The sequence below is a fragment of the Cottoperca gobio genome, chromosome 17, assembly GCF_900634415.1.
Source record: "Cottoperca gobio chromosome 17, fCotGob3.1, whole genome shotgun sequence".
Classification (NCBI taxonomy): domain Eukaryota; kingdom Metazoa; phylum Chordata; class Actinopteri; order Perciformes; family Bovichtidae; genus Cottoperca; species Cottoperca gobio.
In genome coordinates, this window is record NC_041371.1 from 13,194,556 (window position 1) to 13,214,059 (window position 19,504).

General features: G+C 40.9%; 2 protein-coding genes across 3 annotated transcripts in view; one reads left to right on the forward strand and one right to left on the reverse strand.

Moving 5' to 3' along the window:
• Positions 1 to 510: 510 nt before the first annotated feature.
• Positions 511 to 6,948, reverse strand: map6d1 (MAP6 domain containing 1). Its single transcript, XM_029452867.1, has 3 exons — positions 5,992 to 6,948; positions 4,782 to 5,070; positions 511 to 1,188 (listed from the first exon to the last, which is right to left on the reverse strand). Exons 1-3 carry the CDS (start codon positions 6,510 to 6,512, stop codon positions 1,111 to 1,113), a joined length of 888 nt encoding a protein of 295 aa, XP_029308727.1. The 5' UTR covers positions 6,513 to 6,948; the 3' UTR covers positions 511 to 1,110.
• Positions 6,949 to 10,708: 3,760 nt separating this feature from the next.
• Positions 10,709 to 19,504, forward strand: part of ece2a (endothelin converting enzyme 2a) — a 70,655-nt gene continuing 61,859 nt past the window's right edge. The window contains exons 1-2 of one of the 2 annotated variants that reach the window (XM_029454330.1): positions 10,709 to 10,980; positions 12,763 to 12,927. In XM_029454330.1, the coding sequence (XP_029310190.1) occupies positions 12,768 to 12,927 (160 nt within the window). In that variant the 5' untranslated portion in view covers positions 10,709 to 10,980; positions 12,763 to 12,767. Of the gene's footprint in view, positions 10,981 to 11,156; positions 11,383 to 12,762; positions 12,928 to 19,504 lie in introns of those variants that run through there. The other variant, XM_029454329.1, reaches the window with a different exon arrangement.

Here is a 19,504-nt window from a genome sequence, read left to right on the forward strand (position 1 = left end):
GGTTAAACATCTACTCTCACATTACCTGACCTTTGGTATAATAGTGGTTAATTGCAATCAGTACTCAGTATCAGTATTCATACAATCCTCTAAAGCAGGCGTCTATAATGTTACTTCAAGCCAAGGACCCTTCAGCTGACAGAGAGACGCTGCAGGGACCCCCGACTGCATATGTATTAAATTGAGTTTCATATTAAACTGGGTCTACAATAACGCGTAGGGCGGCCTAAAGTGCCATTTATAAACATACCTATTTATGGTGCGTATAATATTAAATAAAATAGTAGGATGTAGTCTTAGCTAGGATTCATGGGTAACAGTCAGGATATCATCAATACTGTGTAAATTAAATGTTTGTCTTTATTTTTTTACTAATAGGCAGATTTGCCTATAATTATGTATGATTTATATCACTGTTAAAAAACAATTAAAAACATTATCAAACAATACTTTGGCGGTCCCCCTGCAGTAGCTTCCGTGTTGAGAAAAAGAGCCGAGTGACATCTCATAGAAAGTGCTAAGAACCTTATATTCTTTTATTGTAATTTCACTTACAGTATAGGTTTTCTTTAACAATAGATTTACAAAATAATAGACGGAACAATACTTTCTCAAAATAGTAAACTAATTGAATACTGAGGAAATAACTTATTTTCTAGCAGATTTCTAGCAGAACACCAAAGGGCAACATAGTGCTCTAAGCATACACACTTAATGACCAACCATGTCATTCATATTGGAGCAGACTCAACATTGTGTACAGTAAAACGACAAATCAGCAGGCACACACACACACAAACACACAAACCAGCAAGTTTCTTGTGCATCTATAACTGCAAAAAAAAAGCTTGTTTTAAAACTATTTCATACATGCATATTCATTTCCATAGCAACAGGAGCAGAAGGAGTGTAAAACGGGGGGGGGGGGGGGGGGGGTTCTATCTATCTGTCTCCACTTGGGATACGGACGCTGCAGCTCCACAGGCTTCACAACATTATACATTCCCTTGCATAGATTCTTGTGTTGTGGAATGGACTCAAGTCATTCCCCTGTTGATTCCTTAAAAATGAAACCGATCAAAGTGGAATGGTTGGAAATCAGAGCAGCCGTCAGATGTTGAAGACCCTCGGCCCGCTTTGAAAGACAGCAGAAGGGTTCGGAGGGTACTTGGTCTTCACCAGATGTTCCTGAGACATGGGAGAGAGAGAGACAGGCAGGTATAACAGCAGCTTTTAATGTTATCAGAGAGATGAACCAGAGAGGGCAGCAGCTGTGGTGCTCTCACTGGACCCATGAAATTAGAGGAGACTGGTTTTGGCTGTGCCGTCAAGAAGCATCAGGTCTGCTGTCAGAGCGCTAGCAGTCTGGACTGTGTTGCTATTTCCTGCTTAGTGCTGCTCTGTTCCGCTGATGGCAGCCGTTCTCAAAGCTTGACCAAAAAGTTGCCCATATTCTATTCCTTCTCTGGAGAGATCGACGGCTTGCTGTCCCAGCAGCACTTTGAATGCGACTATACAGCTCTGTGGGTGGCAGGGAAGGCAGTTCATGTTGTTCAGCAAGTCATATTGGTGTGTGAGTGTATTCACCCCCCCCCCCCCCCCCCCCCCCCCCTCCCTCCCACACACACTCACTCACTCCGGCTTTTCTGCTCTGTGTAGCAGCCAGGTCTGCCTCACTCCTAAATTAGATTGGTGCCAAAGAAGACTGCAACCCGGTGCAACATCGCACTTTAACAGATAATCCATCAAATGTTGCTGGCTACCCCCTCCCCCACCTCTCTCTCTCTCTCTCTCTCTCCTCATCTTTTTTCCTCCCCCCTAGCTTTGTCTCTTTTCCCTCATCCTTCTCTTGCCTTTCCTCTGCTCTTAATACAATCCTTACCTCCCTGTCATAGACCTGCCAACTTGGCATCAGACTCTCTCTCTGTAGTTTCGGGCAGCGTGGGAAAAGGGAAGAGGTCCAATTGAAAAACAAGGGGAGAGAAATACAAGGGAAAAGCTTGGCTATGGGGATGGCTCGAGGTTTAAAGCTATTGTTCGCAGCATTTCCATCCCTCCACCGAGCATCTATATTACTGCCATACGAAAACACAGCACTGCTATGCATTGTAATCAGAAGTTAAGCGGGGTTGCCCGTGAGCTCTGAGAGTACAATCCTGAACATACAACAACCAAGAATGTAGGAACAATAGTTTCTACTCTAAATGTGTTCACCATTCAGCGGATTTGTCTTGCTCATCCCTGACACTCACACACACACACAGGATTTTACAGCCCATCTGTTTGCCTTGTGTTGCAGTTGCGAGGCCTGATTCCGAACACACACTACCGTGCTGAGAGCTCAGGGCTGGACTCATTAAAGCCGGACAAGTCGGACAAGCAGAGTTTCAGGTTTCAGAGAGGTTCCTTCTCTCATCGGACTGCTCGCAACGACCTCTCGCTGGGATGTTTTACATTTGGTTTGCAAGTTTAATGAGTTCAAGAGAACACGTCGCTCTCATCATGAAAAGCATCAGAGTATCCTAATCGGTCAATTGTCTGCTGCGTGTCATGAAATTAGAGACAGCTTTTATCCGTTGAGATGGATTTTAATGTGCTATAGGACGGGGGAGCAAACAATTTGACAGATTGATTTGAGCAATAATGAGAATTTCATGGCTGCCCAACTCCTTTATCATCAAGAGCAGATTTATTCTGATTCCAGCAGCTTATTTGGGACTTAACCATTAAATCTTTTAATGAATAGATACAGTCTGCTCCACGCTTAATGAGGAAGCTTCGCCGGCTGGTGATATCACAGTTTGGTATAGTCATGTATTTTACAGAATGGCATCACAAACTGAGAATGCCCTCGAAGACAAACACCAGCAGAGTGCCATGACCCAGTGTAATCTATACTGGAGTGGGACGTGTAATGCTTGGTCAGACACCTCTGCAGGGGGCTGGTGAGTCAATAATGAGTCGGCAGTGTGTGGGCCGTCGGTGACCGGGGTGGATTATCTAAATTCAACTTGATTTGCTCTCAGGCTGGCTTGTGTCGCACTGGCAGATTGTTTTATAGCTGATAAACCTGCACATGTATGTGCGTGCTCGTGGCCGTGTGTGTGTGTGTGATATTGACCTCAGTATTCAGCCGAACACACTGCCAGCAGCACATCTCTTCTTAATGTCCCGTGAACTCTCACTCAAACTGGGCCAGTGTTATTAATAGAGTCTGTGTCCCACCATTGACATCTCTCACTTTAACCTCCATCACCATCGCACAGGACAAAACGGCTTAATAGAGCAGTCATTATTCCAAATACTGTAGAAATAACCACTTATTTTTCCCTCGTGCGTGAATCCCTTTTTTTCTAACCTACTGAAGTTGCAAGACTGAAGGCAAACACACATGAGTAGTTAGGATTTAAAACATACTGAGATCATAAGTACAAGTCCCCCTTTTAACCTGGAGAAACACAACACCAGATTTTTACTCTTTATTTTATTTTTAATTTTCACATTGTTTTAATTATTTTAAGAAGGAGAATTTGTTCTGTCTATGAAGGAACATTTATTTGGAGATATACAGTTTTCAATCTTCACATTGTCAGAATAAAATCTGGTAGAGAAATAATAAATCCTTTATTAGTTGTTAGTCAAATTTTATCTTTGAATCTTCCTTTGAAATATCCACTAAAATAGCCTGTAAACCTCCCCCAGGTTCCTAAAACCCCTGAATACTGAGGACATCAGTGTCTTCAATGGTAGCTCCAACCCTGCAAACACAGCTTTTCCACAAAAACACATTTTAATTTATTGCTACTCAGTTTTTCAAACAGACAAACGGGGCTGACCCGGCCCAGCCCAGCCCAGCCCCAGCTCTGCACTGGCAGATGGTACAGAGGGGTGTGGGCGGGGAAGAGGGATGGCACTAAACCTCTGGAGATTCCCAAAAGCTGTCTCACTTCCTGTCACGCTAAACAGCTGACCTGAGTGACAGCACCCAGGGAGGGGGACAGAGGAAAGGGGGATGTGTCCCCTCACCCAGTTTATCCTACGATAATCTGGAACAACCTGACAGAACTGACGAGTTCTCAGCTTCCTGAGAAAATCCTCTCTCTTTGTTGCAGTTAGTTACTTTCTGTGTCATCATTTCTGAGAGCACACATCTGGGACAAAATGTACAATTGTGTGAATATTTGGTTGATTCTTCAACTGTTGTCAGTTTGCCCCGGGCCATATTAAGGACACATGTCTTTAACATAATGTATGCTCCACTGTATTTTATCTGTGAAACATTGACCCTTCATAATTAAAACTCCAAATACAAATTACAACCCTCTAAGTGTTCGAATAAAATGACAAAAAACTATATGTATTTGACAGGTGTCAATACATATGTTTAGGGGTTTGTTTTGTTTTCTGACGAAAGGGGAACACAATTGGGAGAATCACCTATTTACTTTTTTTGTTTAAGCCTGTTTTATTCAGGTCAAAGTAATGAGTGTAGCACCAGCAGAGTGTTACCTAACACAGTAGGCGACATGGCCTGTTTTAAACAGCTGGGTCACTTTGAGATGCTGTTTCACTTTTCTGAAACACCTCAACAGCAACAGGCCACCAGGGAGACGAGAGAAGATGACTTTCAGGAGGAGCGTGCTGCAATTTAAACCTGTAGCTCCTCCAATGAGCTATTTGTACATCCCATGGCTCCTCCAGCTGAAGGATTGACACCAGCTTTTGCTTTAACATATATCATGAAAACACACCACTTGACCAACACTGCTGTCTTTGCTTACCTCTCCCTCGCTCTGGTGGAGGCTGGAGGGGATGGGTGAACTGCCAGCTTGCAGGGCAGTGGGGATGTGCTGGGGGACAGCAGCAGGGTGTATATTGGAGGCAGCAGATGTGATATTGTGCTCCCTCTGATTCAGCCCTATGGACGGGACGTCACCGCTGTAGGCAGCCTGGTAGCTAGTCTCACGCTGGACGTTGGTGGCCTCTGTCCCTGGGCTGGAGTATTGAGCTGGAGGATTTTTCCTCGCAGTTTTGGCTGGTCTCCCCCCCGTCCACGGCCTGTACTCTTGCCTGGAGGAAGAGGGAAGCATCAGGTGGCTGATGGAGGCTCAGTATAGGGCAGGCTAAAGTTTATTTAAAGTATGACTTAAAGGGGCATTCTTCTGATTTTACAGTTTACTTGTCATGGGGAGTGCTTATCTTACAATGGCTGTCTTGCAATGTCTCCTGTAGCTTGGGGAAAAGCTTCCTAAAGTCTGGGAAAATAACCCTGATGATGTTTTGGACTGGGTTTGAGGGAGGTAGAGTTTGAAAGACATGAGCAATAACCAGGCAGGGAGGGTCTAATGAAAGCTATCAAGTTGCTTTATTGTAAGTGTAGGATCCAGTGTTTTTGAAGCTTGAATGGTGACTAAAAGTCCAGATATGTCGGCCTCTGCTTTTTAAAATGTAATTCCCCTTTTAGATCCTATAGTTATTTTGTATTACTCTACCTGGGGGTATGGACCAACCAAGGGATCATAAGAAAAAGCAGTTGCACGATGATCAACAAGACAAGAAACAAATATTTCAAATCATATATTTGTTTCTTTTTCTTTTTTTTTGCTGTGAAGTTTTTCTTCTTTAGGTCTCTAAATAAATCTACTAAAATAAGTACATTTTAGTAGGTTGAGCATTGTGAGTAATCATATTTTTAAAGGGTCATAAGCCAACAACTTCCTGTCCACATAACCTAAAATAAAATGCAAAAAAAACCCAAATGTAGCTCTCTCTTATATGAATATGAAATGTGCAAGGGAATTATTAATGACCCCTATCTCCATGTAGGCTCGCTGGGTCGACCCTGGAAGTTAATGAATTATTAAAACACACAGATCTAATTAAGTGTCAATGCAGGCATCACTATTCGCAGTTTTCCTGACCGCTCCAATAGTCCGATGCAGAGGACAGCGACAGGTGCTGAAACACGCACTATAGGATGACATGTCCTACCTGTAGGAGCTGGTTTTGCTCTCCTCCATCACCTGCTGCTCTCCCCACCTCTGCCCCTTGCCCCGCTCCTCGCTCTCCCCCGGTCTGTGGTAACCGTTCACCAGGCTGTCCGAAACACTGTCTGCCCTGCTGCCCCCGTTACTAATCCAAGGGAAATTCTCCTTCTTGGGAATGGGCCAGGGTTTGAAATCCTGCTTGTACTGGGTAACACTGTTGAAAGGCACTCCGGGCGGATGATATTCCTCCCGGGGCTTGTAACTTTGCTCCTTCCGTGCACTGAAAGATCCTCGGGTCCCCGAGCCATCTTTGGGCGCATGAGGGACGGCACGCAGGTCCGGGGTCGAGTAGTTATTCCCGGGTGCACGCTCCGAGGCGGAGACCTGTTTGGTGACGGAGCGCACCTCATGTTCGGCGATGTCCGAGTAGTTCTGGATGGTGAGCGGGACGGAGAGGTCCGATTTGTCGAACTGGTTCCAGAAGCGAGCCAGGCAGCACACTCTGCTGATGCACGGCCAAGCCATACCCTCCCCTAACTGTTTGACTTGTGGAGGAGAGAAGAAGAAGAAATCAAAAACAAAAAGAACAGAAAACGGCAAAAGATCAAAGGTTACATTCAGACAGAGTGTCGCCCTCCCTCCGCGTCCGTTCGTGGGAAGCTGAGAAAAGACAGTGTCCACGAGTCCATGTCAGCAGCAGAGGAGTGCCAGCGGAGATGAACCGGTCTGTCGGGGACCGTCATTGAATATTCCTCTCACGTGGTCTGTGATAGTGCCTCCACTATGCAGAGGAATCTGTGGGAAATTATTCTCCGCATCTTCAGCCGGGTCCAGAGTGTAGCCCAAACATCGGATTCAAAAATCAAAAGAAATGTGTTATTTTTCTCCTCCAGTCACTTGTGCAATACAAATCTTACACGGAGATTTTTTTATTGCTTACCATCGATGATAACACTGTACCTTAACTGGTACCAACATGAGGGTTACATAATTATGATGCAGCGTCAAACCCACAGTATATAGGTTGGCACACCGGTTTCCATTTAAACACACTCATCAAACCTGATGGCCCCATCTGGAGAGTGTGTGTGTGTTTGGTGAATATGTTTCTATTGACTCTCAGGTAACTCTTTGCCATGTGTTGCATCAATCTGCTTCATTCATATCGAGGTCATGAGGTTCAGCTTCAATGCATCAAGTATTTTTAATACATTTTTATCCAAAGAAGTAAAATTGCTTGCTTTAAAAGTACATTAGTACATTCAATGGGAATCAAACGACAGTGCACTGTTTACACTTAGGACACACCATAGACTTTAATGACCAACAGATAATATTTCTCTCATTTTTCATACATTTCAAACATACCAATAATTACCAAGATTATACCAATAATAGTAATTACACAATGAAACATGCCATTTTTTTTCATAAAGGAAAAGAAACAAAAAGAACATATCAGAAACACTTATTAACTCATAATTTCAAAATGGCATCTTGATGTCCAAGAAACTCCAATAAAGGTTTTTCTTTTTCCAAGAGATAGTGTAGTGTAGTGAAGGAGTGTAACTTTCTTGTAACACAATTTCTTGTTACAAGAAGTTTTAACACCAGAGAGTTGCCTAAAAGTAAATATACCGTAACCAAAGGGGTGGCAGTCATAGTCCCTCATGTCGATCAGTTTCAAAGGAAAGGTGCATTTTTAGAAAAGAAAAGAAAAGAAAAGAGTGGACTCCAATGCTTGACACTAAGAGCACATCATGTTTTAGCACACTGAGCCACCAAATCATCATTATGTCTTTTTTCTTCTTAGAAACGAGTATAATCTGCCTTTCACGTGGTACTGTCTCAGAAATGGATGAAGAGATAACTTGCATCGGAATCTTCTGAGATAACTGATTATTTCTCCATAATGGCAGATTGGCAATAAAAGACAGAAACCTTAAAAAAAAAAAAGACTTGCACTTGAGAAAGCTCTTACTGCCCAAGTTTATGGAGAGAATTACAGTTGATTACAGTTCAGCGAGTGTGAAATGGAGGGATATGCATTAAGATGACAGAATGGTACTTGATGCACCTCTGTGAGCTTTTCACACAGAAGGAAGCAGGATTAGCTTCTTACACGGAGGCAGCACAACAGTTAAAGAGCCATTTAGGTGGGTTTGACACAGAAAGTGCGACTCTCTCGTTGCTGAAGATGAATGGGCACTTTATCTTCACACCACTGTGTTTTCGGTAATAGATGACAAAGGTGTTGTAGTGTGATTGCCTATGTGAGCCAAAGACTTTAGCTGCAGACGACTTTTCATCGTCAGATAATGAAATAGAATGACCATTGTTAGGTTATCACTGAATTTCTGATGGCACTAATAAACAGTATGCATAATCCTTTGAAAATAGCAGTGTGATACTACCATCTGCAGGGAAATATATATCATTTCTCTGCTGCACAGAGATCTTTCTATTTTAAATTGAATTTATAGCTGGCATCTGTGTTCTTCCATTATTCAATCCAGTTGCAGTCTCGTGCTTTGTTGAGTATTGAGTGTAGTCTTGTATTCAGGAAAAATTACTTTCATAGTCTTTGTAACTTTTGTAACTTGTAACTTTCAAAATGCACTTAAATCGCGCCTGATCGCTGTATTTGAATTGTGCAGGCTGTGACGGGGGGCATTATATCTAGGAACAGGGTAATCCAGGAACGGGGCCATCTGTTACTTGGTGGGATATTACAGCACCTGCATTACTATTGGAGTGTCTCCTGATTTTTGCTGCCAAAATGGGCATCATAGGTGAGGACAGAAGAGCAGTGCCATGCAACTTAAGTCTTGTATTGTATGTCCGACTGTGTTTGGAGATTTCTCTTTGTGCTACTCTACAGGCCACATTCTTTATTATTTTCTTGTGTAACTAAATTGGAGAAAGGCTGCTGGAGAGGTGAGTGACCACATCTTGAAATTGCATGAAAAATGACAGATAACTATATTGAATTTCAGTCTTTTTCTTGGAGTGCAACACAAATAATTGCACTGTGGAGTACATGTTTTAGCTTGGATTAATTTAGGACAGGAGTGCTCTTGTTTTTTTTTTATTAAGACAGGGTGGTGAAAATCAATTCTGGACAGTAGTCAAAAGGGATTTATTGTATGATGCATCATGACATCTCACAATTTGGAGCATGGTCTAGAACCTGACTTTAAAAGGTACTGATTTACTCAGAATAATGCACTGTCTCCTGCACAATTTGGCTTTTCTTTGAGTTAGACTCAAATGTAGTAGGACGATACATCATTGAGGTGACCAGTGAAGTTTTAAGTGCATCTACACAACATTTCTCAAAGCAAACTCTGCTGATTTTGCACATTGAGTTCAGTTGTGTTGCCATGAGAGTACTATTAGTCAGTTATGTAAAGTAAGAACAAAAACCTCCAAAACCACCAGTGTGGCCTTGTACACACGTTCCCTGGTCTTTTCTGCCCTCTACAGTTACAAGGAGGAACTTGCACTAGCGTCTTAAATAAATTACATGTTCCCCTAATTGCAACTTAAAAATGAACTGCTGTAAATTCAGTATATGCTAGTCATTGTTCCTGTAGAGTAGACGAACAATATGTATTGGATTTTGATATATGCATTATAAACAAATATCATAATTGTGTATGAGCAGGCACTAGTGAGAGTGGGAAGATGAGGGTCTATGTATATATTGTGCAGAGTGCACACAACTAACTATCTCCCCTTCTCAGATCAGGACATGCCAGTGCTGCTCAGAGAGAGTCCCAGGTCAACATTTCAGAAAAACAGACAACAATAAGAACAATAAAGCAATTTAAGCATGCAGTATTTTTTCATTACAGCCTTTGTTATTTCTTTGTGCTATAAATCTCCACATCTTTGAGTTTGAATTGTTTGAAAACAAAAATATGATTTATTAGTTACAATGTCTCTATGTTTTGTAATTATTTTTCAAAGTTAGTCTGTTTTGGTTCCCATACAATAAATAAATAACTTAAATAAAATACACACAATGGATGAGTGACCTACTTGTAGTCATCCATGGCTGAAAATGAAACAGTGAATTTGTTATTTTGTATGTTTATGTATGTTTCAGGTTATTGTTTTTTCTTAAAAGCCCCCTTAATATGAAATTCTATGACATTTTGGCAGATAATAAAATAGATAATTCTAGATAATATTTATAATAATATTAATGATAATAATAATGATTATTTTTGATTATTAAATATATTTTTAATAGTAACTTGAATTGTAAAATGTTTGCAGAAAAGTTCCCAATGTGAGGACTTGATTTCTCCAACAGTAACCAAAAGATGGACAAACAAGCAGCAAATCCTCACATTTGTGGAGCTAGTGACAGACTAGCTTCAAATACTTGAATGCTTAATCGATTCTAAAAAATGTTGTCAATGACTCATCGACTTATTGCTTCAGCTCTAAATTGTTATACCTGATGCACATTTTCTCTTCATTTAATGGCATATGTATAGACCTTAAGTTGATCATGGAGTACACCATGCAAAACATTGAAGGTAGTGTTCACTAATTCTAAGAAATAGATGTTTTTTTTTAAATAGAAGAAAATCATTGAGAAACTGATTTTACAGCAATTGTATTTCAGTAATTGGTCGCATGAACGCACCAATGAGATTTGGGAGATTTTACAAGGAGTATTTGAAAGCAGCAGGGTACGAACGTGTTAAATCATAATGCCCCGCCTTCTCTGAACCATTTACTAACATCAACAAGGACATCTGCCTCTCTTCAAACTAATAATTCCTCAAAGGACTCTGAGTTTATACTACCTTTAGTTTCTCACAAGATTTCTTCTGTCGTAGGTGTCTGCACTAAGTGTACCCACACTGTCTGGTGCACTATAGCTTTAAGGCTGTAAAACTACAGCACGTGGATTTATTCACAGTTACGAACAGACGTTTTTACTGAATACAGAGCCACTGGTGTTATCGAGGAATTCGTAAGTAGTCAAATAAATGCTATTTAATTCATTCTGTGCATGGTATTAGAGTCAGAAATCAACTAAATGAACTGAAGTGGCCGCGACCGCCGGGCAGTGTAGTGGCTGCAAGTCCGCATGCGCCGTGCCCTCAACCGGGGCATGCGCGTGCCCATTTAATTTAGCTATAGCCTTACAGCGAGCGAGTTCATGAGTGTCACACAACCCAAAAAAATCTGTTTATTGTTTTAATTTTGTATTGAACTCACAACACGAAAGTTTAAATGGTTAACGCTTGTGTCACTAACTTACCACGACACTCACGTGAGCACCACGGCAGTATGACCCATGGCTCTTCAGACTTAACTATCGATAACAGATGCGAAGCCACCGGACAGCTTTGACTCCCTGTGACGATGTCAGGTAAAATATGATTTAATGCTGCCCCAACGGAGAAAGGGTTGTCGGAGGAAAAGCTAGCTACAGTTGTAGCAAGAAATGCTGATCTAGAAATAATATCGAGATAAATATCCAACTTTAATATTTAGGAAAAGAAGAGACATTTGCTTTACAGCCAGTTGAAACAAACAACTCGCACATACATTAACACAAGATACATGACATGTAAAAAAAGAAAAGAAAACACTGTAAATATCAGTTTTCTCTAAACATTTTGGCCGAGAAAATAACTCTTCTTCAGTCATTTCAACAACAAAAAAATCACACAGAAAATTACTACCTAACCAAATGATACACAACCAAAGAGTAAAGTACCTGACACACTGGATGGATCAATATTATAATGTGTAAAGTTACTTTTTTCATTAATACAATGATGTCATATCACTGTCATTGTTACCATACTGTGTATAGTTTTATCCTTTTTCCTTTTTTGTATTGAATTTGGACGCTACAGAATATCATTGCATTCTTATGTATTCTTAAATTAATTTATCTTATATTGTGTTTCTGTATTACCCTACGTTCCTCTGCAAATTGCCCTCCCAGGGACAAATACAGTTTTTTGTATTGAGTTGAAATCACAAACTCAATTGTTATTTTGCCTTAAAATGCACATATTGTCTTTGGATAGCGCTGTATGTCACACTGTACCTGATAAAAGCTAAGCTAAGGAAAAGTTATTACAGCCTGGCATTGATACATGTAGACACACTCAAACCTGACTATCCATTGATAAGCTAATTTATCTTTGACAATAAGGCATCATCCACAATAATGCCAATAAAGGTTATTTGCATTGAAATGAAAATATGAATCATCTTGGAATTTACATGGGCCCTCCCTCCTCTGCAGTGTGTTGTGTTTTTGGTACTTAACACTTGCCTGACATCGAGTTTATTTACTCACTTATTTAGGTCACTCGAATTTTACCTTCCCTCTGATTTTCATGACGAACTTAATGAGCTCTGAATGTCTGATGGGTTTTGGCAGAAGAACAAGACTATAAAATGAATAATAATAATAATAATAATAATAATAATAATAATAATAATAAGCTTTATTTGTATAGCACCTTTCATACAAGAATTGCAGCCCAAAGTGCTTCACAGCAAAAGCACAGTACAAGATTAGACAGAGCATTTACAGTACAATAATCACAGTGTTGATGTAAATGAGTCTGAAGTACCATTAAAATAGTATAAAATAGCAGAATTAAAATAGTATAAAATAACATTGGAAATCATGTTATTACACTAGTACATGTATGATGGTACATCAAAGCAAGTAAACTTACTGAAATTGATAATATTTTAATGTTTTTGTTACATTTACATGTCACAGACAATATGGACTACCTGCCGGATGATAACTCCAGGTACAAAGACGTTGACTACTGGGATGAAAGATACCAGACGGAGCAGTGTTACGACTGGTTGGGCAGATTCTCCAAATTCCAGCACCTTCTGGAAAAACACGTCCAGAAAGAAGACGCCATTCTTATACTTGGTTAGTAGTTTTATGATATTTTGATTGCATGACACAAAGTCTATGATTTAGCATCACTCGGAACATATTGTCACCATTTAAAGGCTTCCTGGTGAATTAAGGTTCCCCCAGGTCTAGTCCAGCTGATGACTCCTGTTGCAAGTCAGCCCTCTTCCTGTCATCTCTTTACTTTCTGGTGTCAAAGGCAAAGATGCCCGTGACCATTTGTGTCAGATACCATCATCATGGCTGTCAATGCTGTCATTAGCATCATGTATACTTTAATTTAAACCCCCTAGGCAGCAAACTTGTAATGTAGAAAAAGTATGAATAGAATTGACAACTGGATGTTCAGACAATTGTGGCATAAAATGTTAAATTCACTCTTAGGTAGAGCTGGCTGTTGTCTAAAAATGTTCAATACTGTTGCTAATGCAAAGTGTTTTTGTTCCAATATCAAAACAATTCTTCGTTGAATACCTTGCGTGTGACCTTTAAACATTGTTATGTACAAAACACATTTTGTTTAACGAAGGAAGCCAAACGTTTTAAATGTTTGTGTCGTCTAACACAAGCAGCTGTGCAAGAACCTAAAGACGCTTCAATGATCTAGTCTAAAATTGCCAGAATTATGATTTTAAATCAGGAACTATCTGTATAATATGACATGCATGACACACCATTGACAGTTTTTTTCTGCACTATGGACATATTTCAGTCTACCAAAACAAATAATGGAGTTCAATACTCTTTATCTTTAAAACATTTTAGACTGGATACCGGTCGCTTTACATAGGTACAAGATCCTGTTGGCTTTGTGTTATTTCTGTTACAAAGTCATACAAAATATTCTGTATTATCTCTGTGAAGAGACAGAAGAGTTGAGTTTGCCATCATTTTTGAGAGAAAGTAGAATCCCCTGTGCCATGGAGTGAACCTTCCAAATGAGTCCACAAGATGTCACTGTTCCCTTAGAAATATAACCAGTTCTCTTGCACTACCTGCAGTACCTGGTTTTTAAACGCACCTGCTGCTGTGTAACACGTGCAACAAAAACATTTGAGGCATGAACACGTTGTAGTGCTGCTGAACAAAGAGTAGATCTGTATGTGAATTGGAGCTGCACAAAACATGAAACAATTGGCTTGAGCGGCAAAAGCTGGTGGAAGCTTTGTCACACGTCCTTCATGGGTTCCCTCTTGGTTTGATATTTATTTGAAGCTGGAGTAAGGATTGATCTGTTGCTCATTTGTATAATAGATTGTAATTTGCATAATAAAGCTGCTAAAGAGTCCACAGCTATTCTAAATTTGATTGTTTTATCTATTTGAATCGTGATCAAAACAAGTATTTCCTCCCCAGAGGTGAAGCTTTACACTTTGATGTAGTCTCTTCTGATAGCATGCAAGATGCAGATTTTGGACGATTTTAAAGGTTGTAAAGAAGATGTTTCGATAATGCGATGTTTTAGTTTTTATCATGAGTTGTACACGGATGTGTGTACGCTGCCAGCTTTGAAGTGTGTTGTTGTAACTGTTATACCTCCACAGAAATATAGAGGGCTATGGTGATCTATTTTCTTTTTCCAATGTGAGCCTCGTTTTGTGGCGTGTGTGTGTGTTTGTGGTGTGTGTTAGGGGGTTTGTTGTGTGTGTGTGTGTGTGTGTGTGTGTGTGTGTGTGTGTGTGTGTGTTGTGTGTGTGTGTGTGTGTGTGTGTGTGTGTGTGTGTGTGTGTGTGTGTGTGTGTGAGAGAGAGTTGGGTTCTTTGCTCGACAAAACCCTCCCTGTGTTTTGCTGCTGTCCAATTCCCGCAAGACTACTGTGCCAGTATACAGTCAACATTATTATACCTGGAAATCTCTCTTTTATTTGGATGACGATAGTCTCGAGTCCTGCTTGTTAAAAAACATTGATAGACAGACAGACAGACACAGAAAGTATGCAGCCTCACTTTTTCAGTGTGCGTCATAGGCACACCTACAGCAAAGGTGTGAGTGGGCTCAGACTCTGGAGTCTGATATATGAAATATCTTCTTGCCTCTCCTGCGTTGCACTGCAGCAGGCAACAACTGGGCAGACCACTTCCTGCACGCTCATTTAAACTCAAAGGAGAGCCAATATATCGCTTGAGAGATCTCATCTTGGAGGGCATCTCTCTATAATTTCCCTCGGGATCAATAAAGTATCTATCTATATCTCTCTCTTCCCCAAATTCATGGAATCACACGTTTCTGTCACCAGCACGTATTGCCGTCGTCTTCAACAGACTCGCGTGCACAGATCAGTTGTATGAGGGAGGCTACTGTAAAGATGTGTGAACGTGTTGTAGAGACATGAATTAGATATCACCACATTTGGATTAAGGCCTGCCACGGTTGCACACTTTTCTCTGATACCTTCAATTGTGAAGTGTGTAAATCCAAAAGGACTATTGTCCCGTTTAAAATGACATATTAAATTACCATCACTATAGCGGGACCAGGGCATCATTTGGCAGAGAGGAGGGAAGACGTAAAGGAAGACTTGAGGCGCCACAGTGCTTAGGAAAGAGAGATGGTAAATAACTAATAAGGTTTGGGCCACTCAACTGCCTCAGATGGAGGTCATTTCCATTAAGATAATCTGTACAGCACAGAGAGAAAGATTCAAAGGAGGGAGGGATGCATAGATGGGGAGAGCTGGAGCACTGCATGCTGATGACCATTTTAATGTCTTTCTCCTTCCTCAGTTTATTCATGTATTTTCTTTTTAATTAGTTTTGCTCTTTGTCCTCCCAATGATCTGTACAGTTTATTTATTATATAGTGTTATTAAAATGTATTTTGCCGACACTCTCTCAGCCTTCACTCACCTGTTTTATCCCCATCCCACTCCTTTCAGCCTGCTTTTCTCGAGTCTGGAGAGACTGGCTTCAGCATCAAACCGTTCTTGCTCCCCACCTTCTCAGTAACCCTCTCCTGCCTTTGTGTGCGCTTCTTTCTTTGTCACAAACTCCTACTCAGGATTGTATGTGATCATAGTCTAGACGTGAGGACTGACTCTGCTGTTTCTGTACATAAACAGATTACCGATGATCTGAAATGAAACTAGATAATGTAACTAACATTATCCATCCTCGCATGCATGATCAAACATCACTGTTAGGGTAGGATTAGGACTTACAGTGTTTTCTTCAATAGAGATGGGTAATACTACGGATTTCATTTTGGTCGCTTAACGACTTTATGGTTGCATTACGATCATAATAGTTCTACTTACAAAGCCCACCAAAAGACCAAAACCAACATTGTATATATGTGACTATGACAGTTTGTGTATATAGTGTTTATCCTTAAACACGTAGATGGGCCATCCAGTTACATGTGGAAACATGTTTTTTAATTATCATAAACTCGGGCACTGTAGTTATCTGCTATAAACATACTGCTGCTAAATGCTCACTAGTTAATACTTACTAGTGCATCACAGCTGTGGTTGAAATTAGTCCCCAATAAATAAACTATTTACTTCTGTTTGAGTTAGGTTTGCTAAAAACCAGCGCTCAGCTGTTTTAGGAAACAATTTTGCTATTTTAAGTATGCATTTGTGCATTTTTAAAGGTTTTTTTACTTGGAAACTGTGTTTTTGTTTAGTAGATACAGTATTGATCCTCTAGTCCCTTATGATTAAGAGGTGGTAAAAATCATTCATAATAACATATCCTGTTTTGAAGCTGCACTGCCCACTCAGACACCCACTTTCACCACAATAGCATTAGTTCAGTGTTGTTTCTGCTTTTAAATGATTCGGAAAGTCGCTCTTCTAAAATTAAGTACCATTTTCTTGGCATAATGGTATGAAGAAACAGATGTAAAAATGTACAAAAATATTGACGTGTGCTGTCTTATCGCTAGGCCTACAGTTATGAAACGGGACTGTGTGAAACAAAAATGCCGCGGGCACATTCCAGTTTTTAAATGAATCGTAAACTCCAGCATTGATGATAATGGAATACTATTATTAAAGCACTGTGTGTGTCTCATACGGCCTCATAATGTCACATAACAATGCTCATTACTGATATGGCCGGCTGAAGGCCCGGGGTGGTGTGTGTCACAGCATTGCGTCAAGCAGTGCCTGACCCTCCAGCTGACCTGTATGTCTGTTGGCAACATTACCGAGCATTAGCGATGATCAGCGCACACACCGTCCAGTTCCCGCCTGCCACACAGCCACGGCTCCTTCTTTTATGGCTTGCTCGGGGCTACTGCCAGTGATGTAATGACCCCACGTCTCTCAGTGGTCAGCGCTCATGCCTCGTTCCCCGAGGCGAAGGGGTGATGATGTAATGGCTCTGTTATCCAGCAGTGAGTGGGTCTGAGAAGTGTGTGTGTGTGAGGTGGTATCCTGGGAGTATCTCTCTGCCTACCATGTCCTCTGCATGTTAACATCAGGCCATCGGGTATAGAGGACATGAATGGGAAATCTCCACAGACCGCACAAAATGTTCTGTACAGTCTGTACAAGTGACAGCCTCATCTGTAGGTTTTGTTAAGGTTTAGAGAAGTTATGGGTTCGCTGCATAGGATGGCTTATAGCCTGTGGGTTGATGGCTGTTTAAATGCTGCCCGCTGGTTTTTATTCTGTTGCTTTGGTAGCCTTTTTATGTGTGCATGCATGTATGTATTCATATTTTATGCTTTTATGTGAAACAATTAGTCAATTTACATAAAAATGTGCAACAATTTAGATAATTGATCATTCGTTTTATGAATGAACATTAGTTGGCACCAGCTACTCGGATGTGAAGATTCTGCTTCTTTGTGTCCTTTTACGATAGGAAGCTGAATATCTTCGACTGCGAAAGCTCATTGTTCACCTTGAAAATAGTATTTAACACACAATTCTTGGTTGCATGATGCCCTCTTTTTCCAGAGCTTTCAGCTGTATCTCACGGTCTTCTTCAGCAGATGATGTCACTCCCTGACATACATCATCATCATGTTTTGGGGGAAAACAAGTCATTTTAGGCATCTTGTCATGAACATTGTCCACTAATTTCTAACATTTAAGACAAATAATTAACCAACAGTATAATCAATAGATGAATTGAAAATGAAAATTATTTTTAGTGCCGCCCCATTGTGCATGAAATAGACTTATAGGGTATGTTTCACCCTCCCTAAATATCCGGCATTGCTGCCTCTATTTAGCTCAGCCACTGACAACATTGTCCTGTCACTTTGTGGGTTCCTTCAGCTCCTGAGGGTGATGTAAGCGGTGTCTATTGGCAAAGGAATAGTGAAAGGACGTGAGTGCGACTGGTCAGTCAGCTGTTGTGTAACTATGTATGTCCCAGTGCCTTGACCACAATGACATTATGCCTTTATATAAAGAACATTACTACATGCTAGCAACAATGTAAAGCTTTCCCTCTGTCACCCTCTCTGCATACATCCTCTCGCTCATGCATTCCTCACACCCATGCCTTTCTCTCCCCCTCCATCACACCCTTCTATCGCCTCCTGACTCTCTCTCATTTCCTCCTTTTCATCCTCAATATCGCACCTCTCTTTCTCCTCACCCACCATTGCCTCACTTATGCCTCCACTGCCCTCCTCTCTACCTACTTGACAGTATTTGGTATCAAAGATGTCCACCTGTGTGCCAGGAGTCAGTCCAGCTATATATAGCTGGAGCGGAGGTGTTTACAGTGTTGAAATCTGTGGGAGCTGCACTTTTCACAGGAGAGTCCAACTAACTCTTGTAGGGCTATTATGTTGAGCTACGGCTCATTAAGAAATCGGCAGTAGAGACTTGCACATTTCTAGAGTTTATATCAGCCACTGCTGATGTTTGATTTTTGTTATATTCTGTATTAATTTATTCCAATGTTCAATGTGTTTTAATATGTAATACATAGAATTATCATTGTAGATTCAGACAGCTGTGCGTCTGAGTGAAATCCTCAGAAGGTTTCTGCAGGTCAGACCTAGAGTTTTATGTTTGTGCACTTGTATGTCCTTATCACTGTGTGCACTTGGGGGAAGAAGCTAACCCATGCACATAAGAGTGTACTGTGTGTTTGTAAACCTGCAGTTCCCTTTGAACTAGAGGAACATAAAGGCTGAGCAGGAGGATTTTATTTCAATGTTAACAGGGAGATCTTAGGTGACACAGTCCTCTCACATCCCTTTTTTCCGCAGTGTTAGAAATACACACACACACACACACACACACTGACACCAAATGCTGATGAGATGGAAAGTCACTGGCAACACAGAGAGCATGGGGGGAGAGTGAGAGGTTTGAAGTCAGGAGTTATGTCTTAGCAGCTGTCAGAAGATCCAACTGATATCAGATATGCTGCTGCTGCACATGGGAAGTTAATCCCTCATTTCTCAACTTGAGTTTCTACATTTTTCCATTTGACCTTTCCCTCCTTTTTCCCCCTTTTACCTATTGGTATCTCTCCCTCTTTTCTTTCCCTCACCCCTCTCCTTATTCATCCATCCATTTTCCACTTATCCTCCCCTCTATTTTCTCCTTCCGTATCTTCCTACTCTCATGTCTCTCACTGTCTGCACAGGCAAGCGCATGCATGCACACACCTCGCAC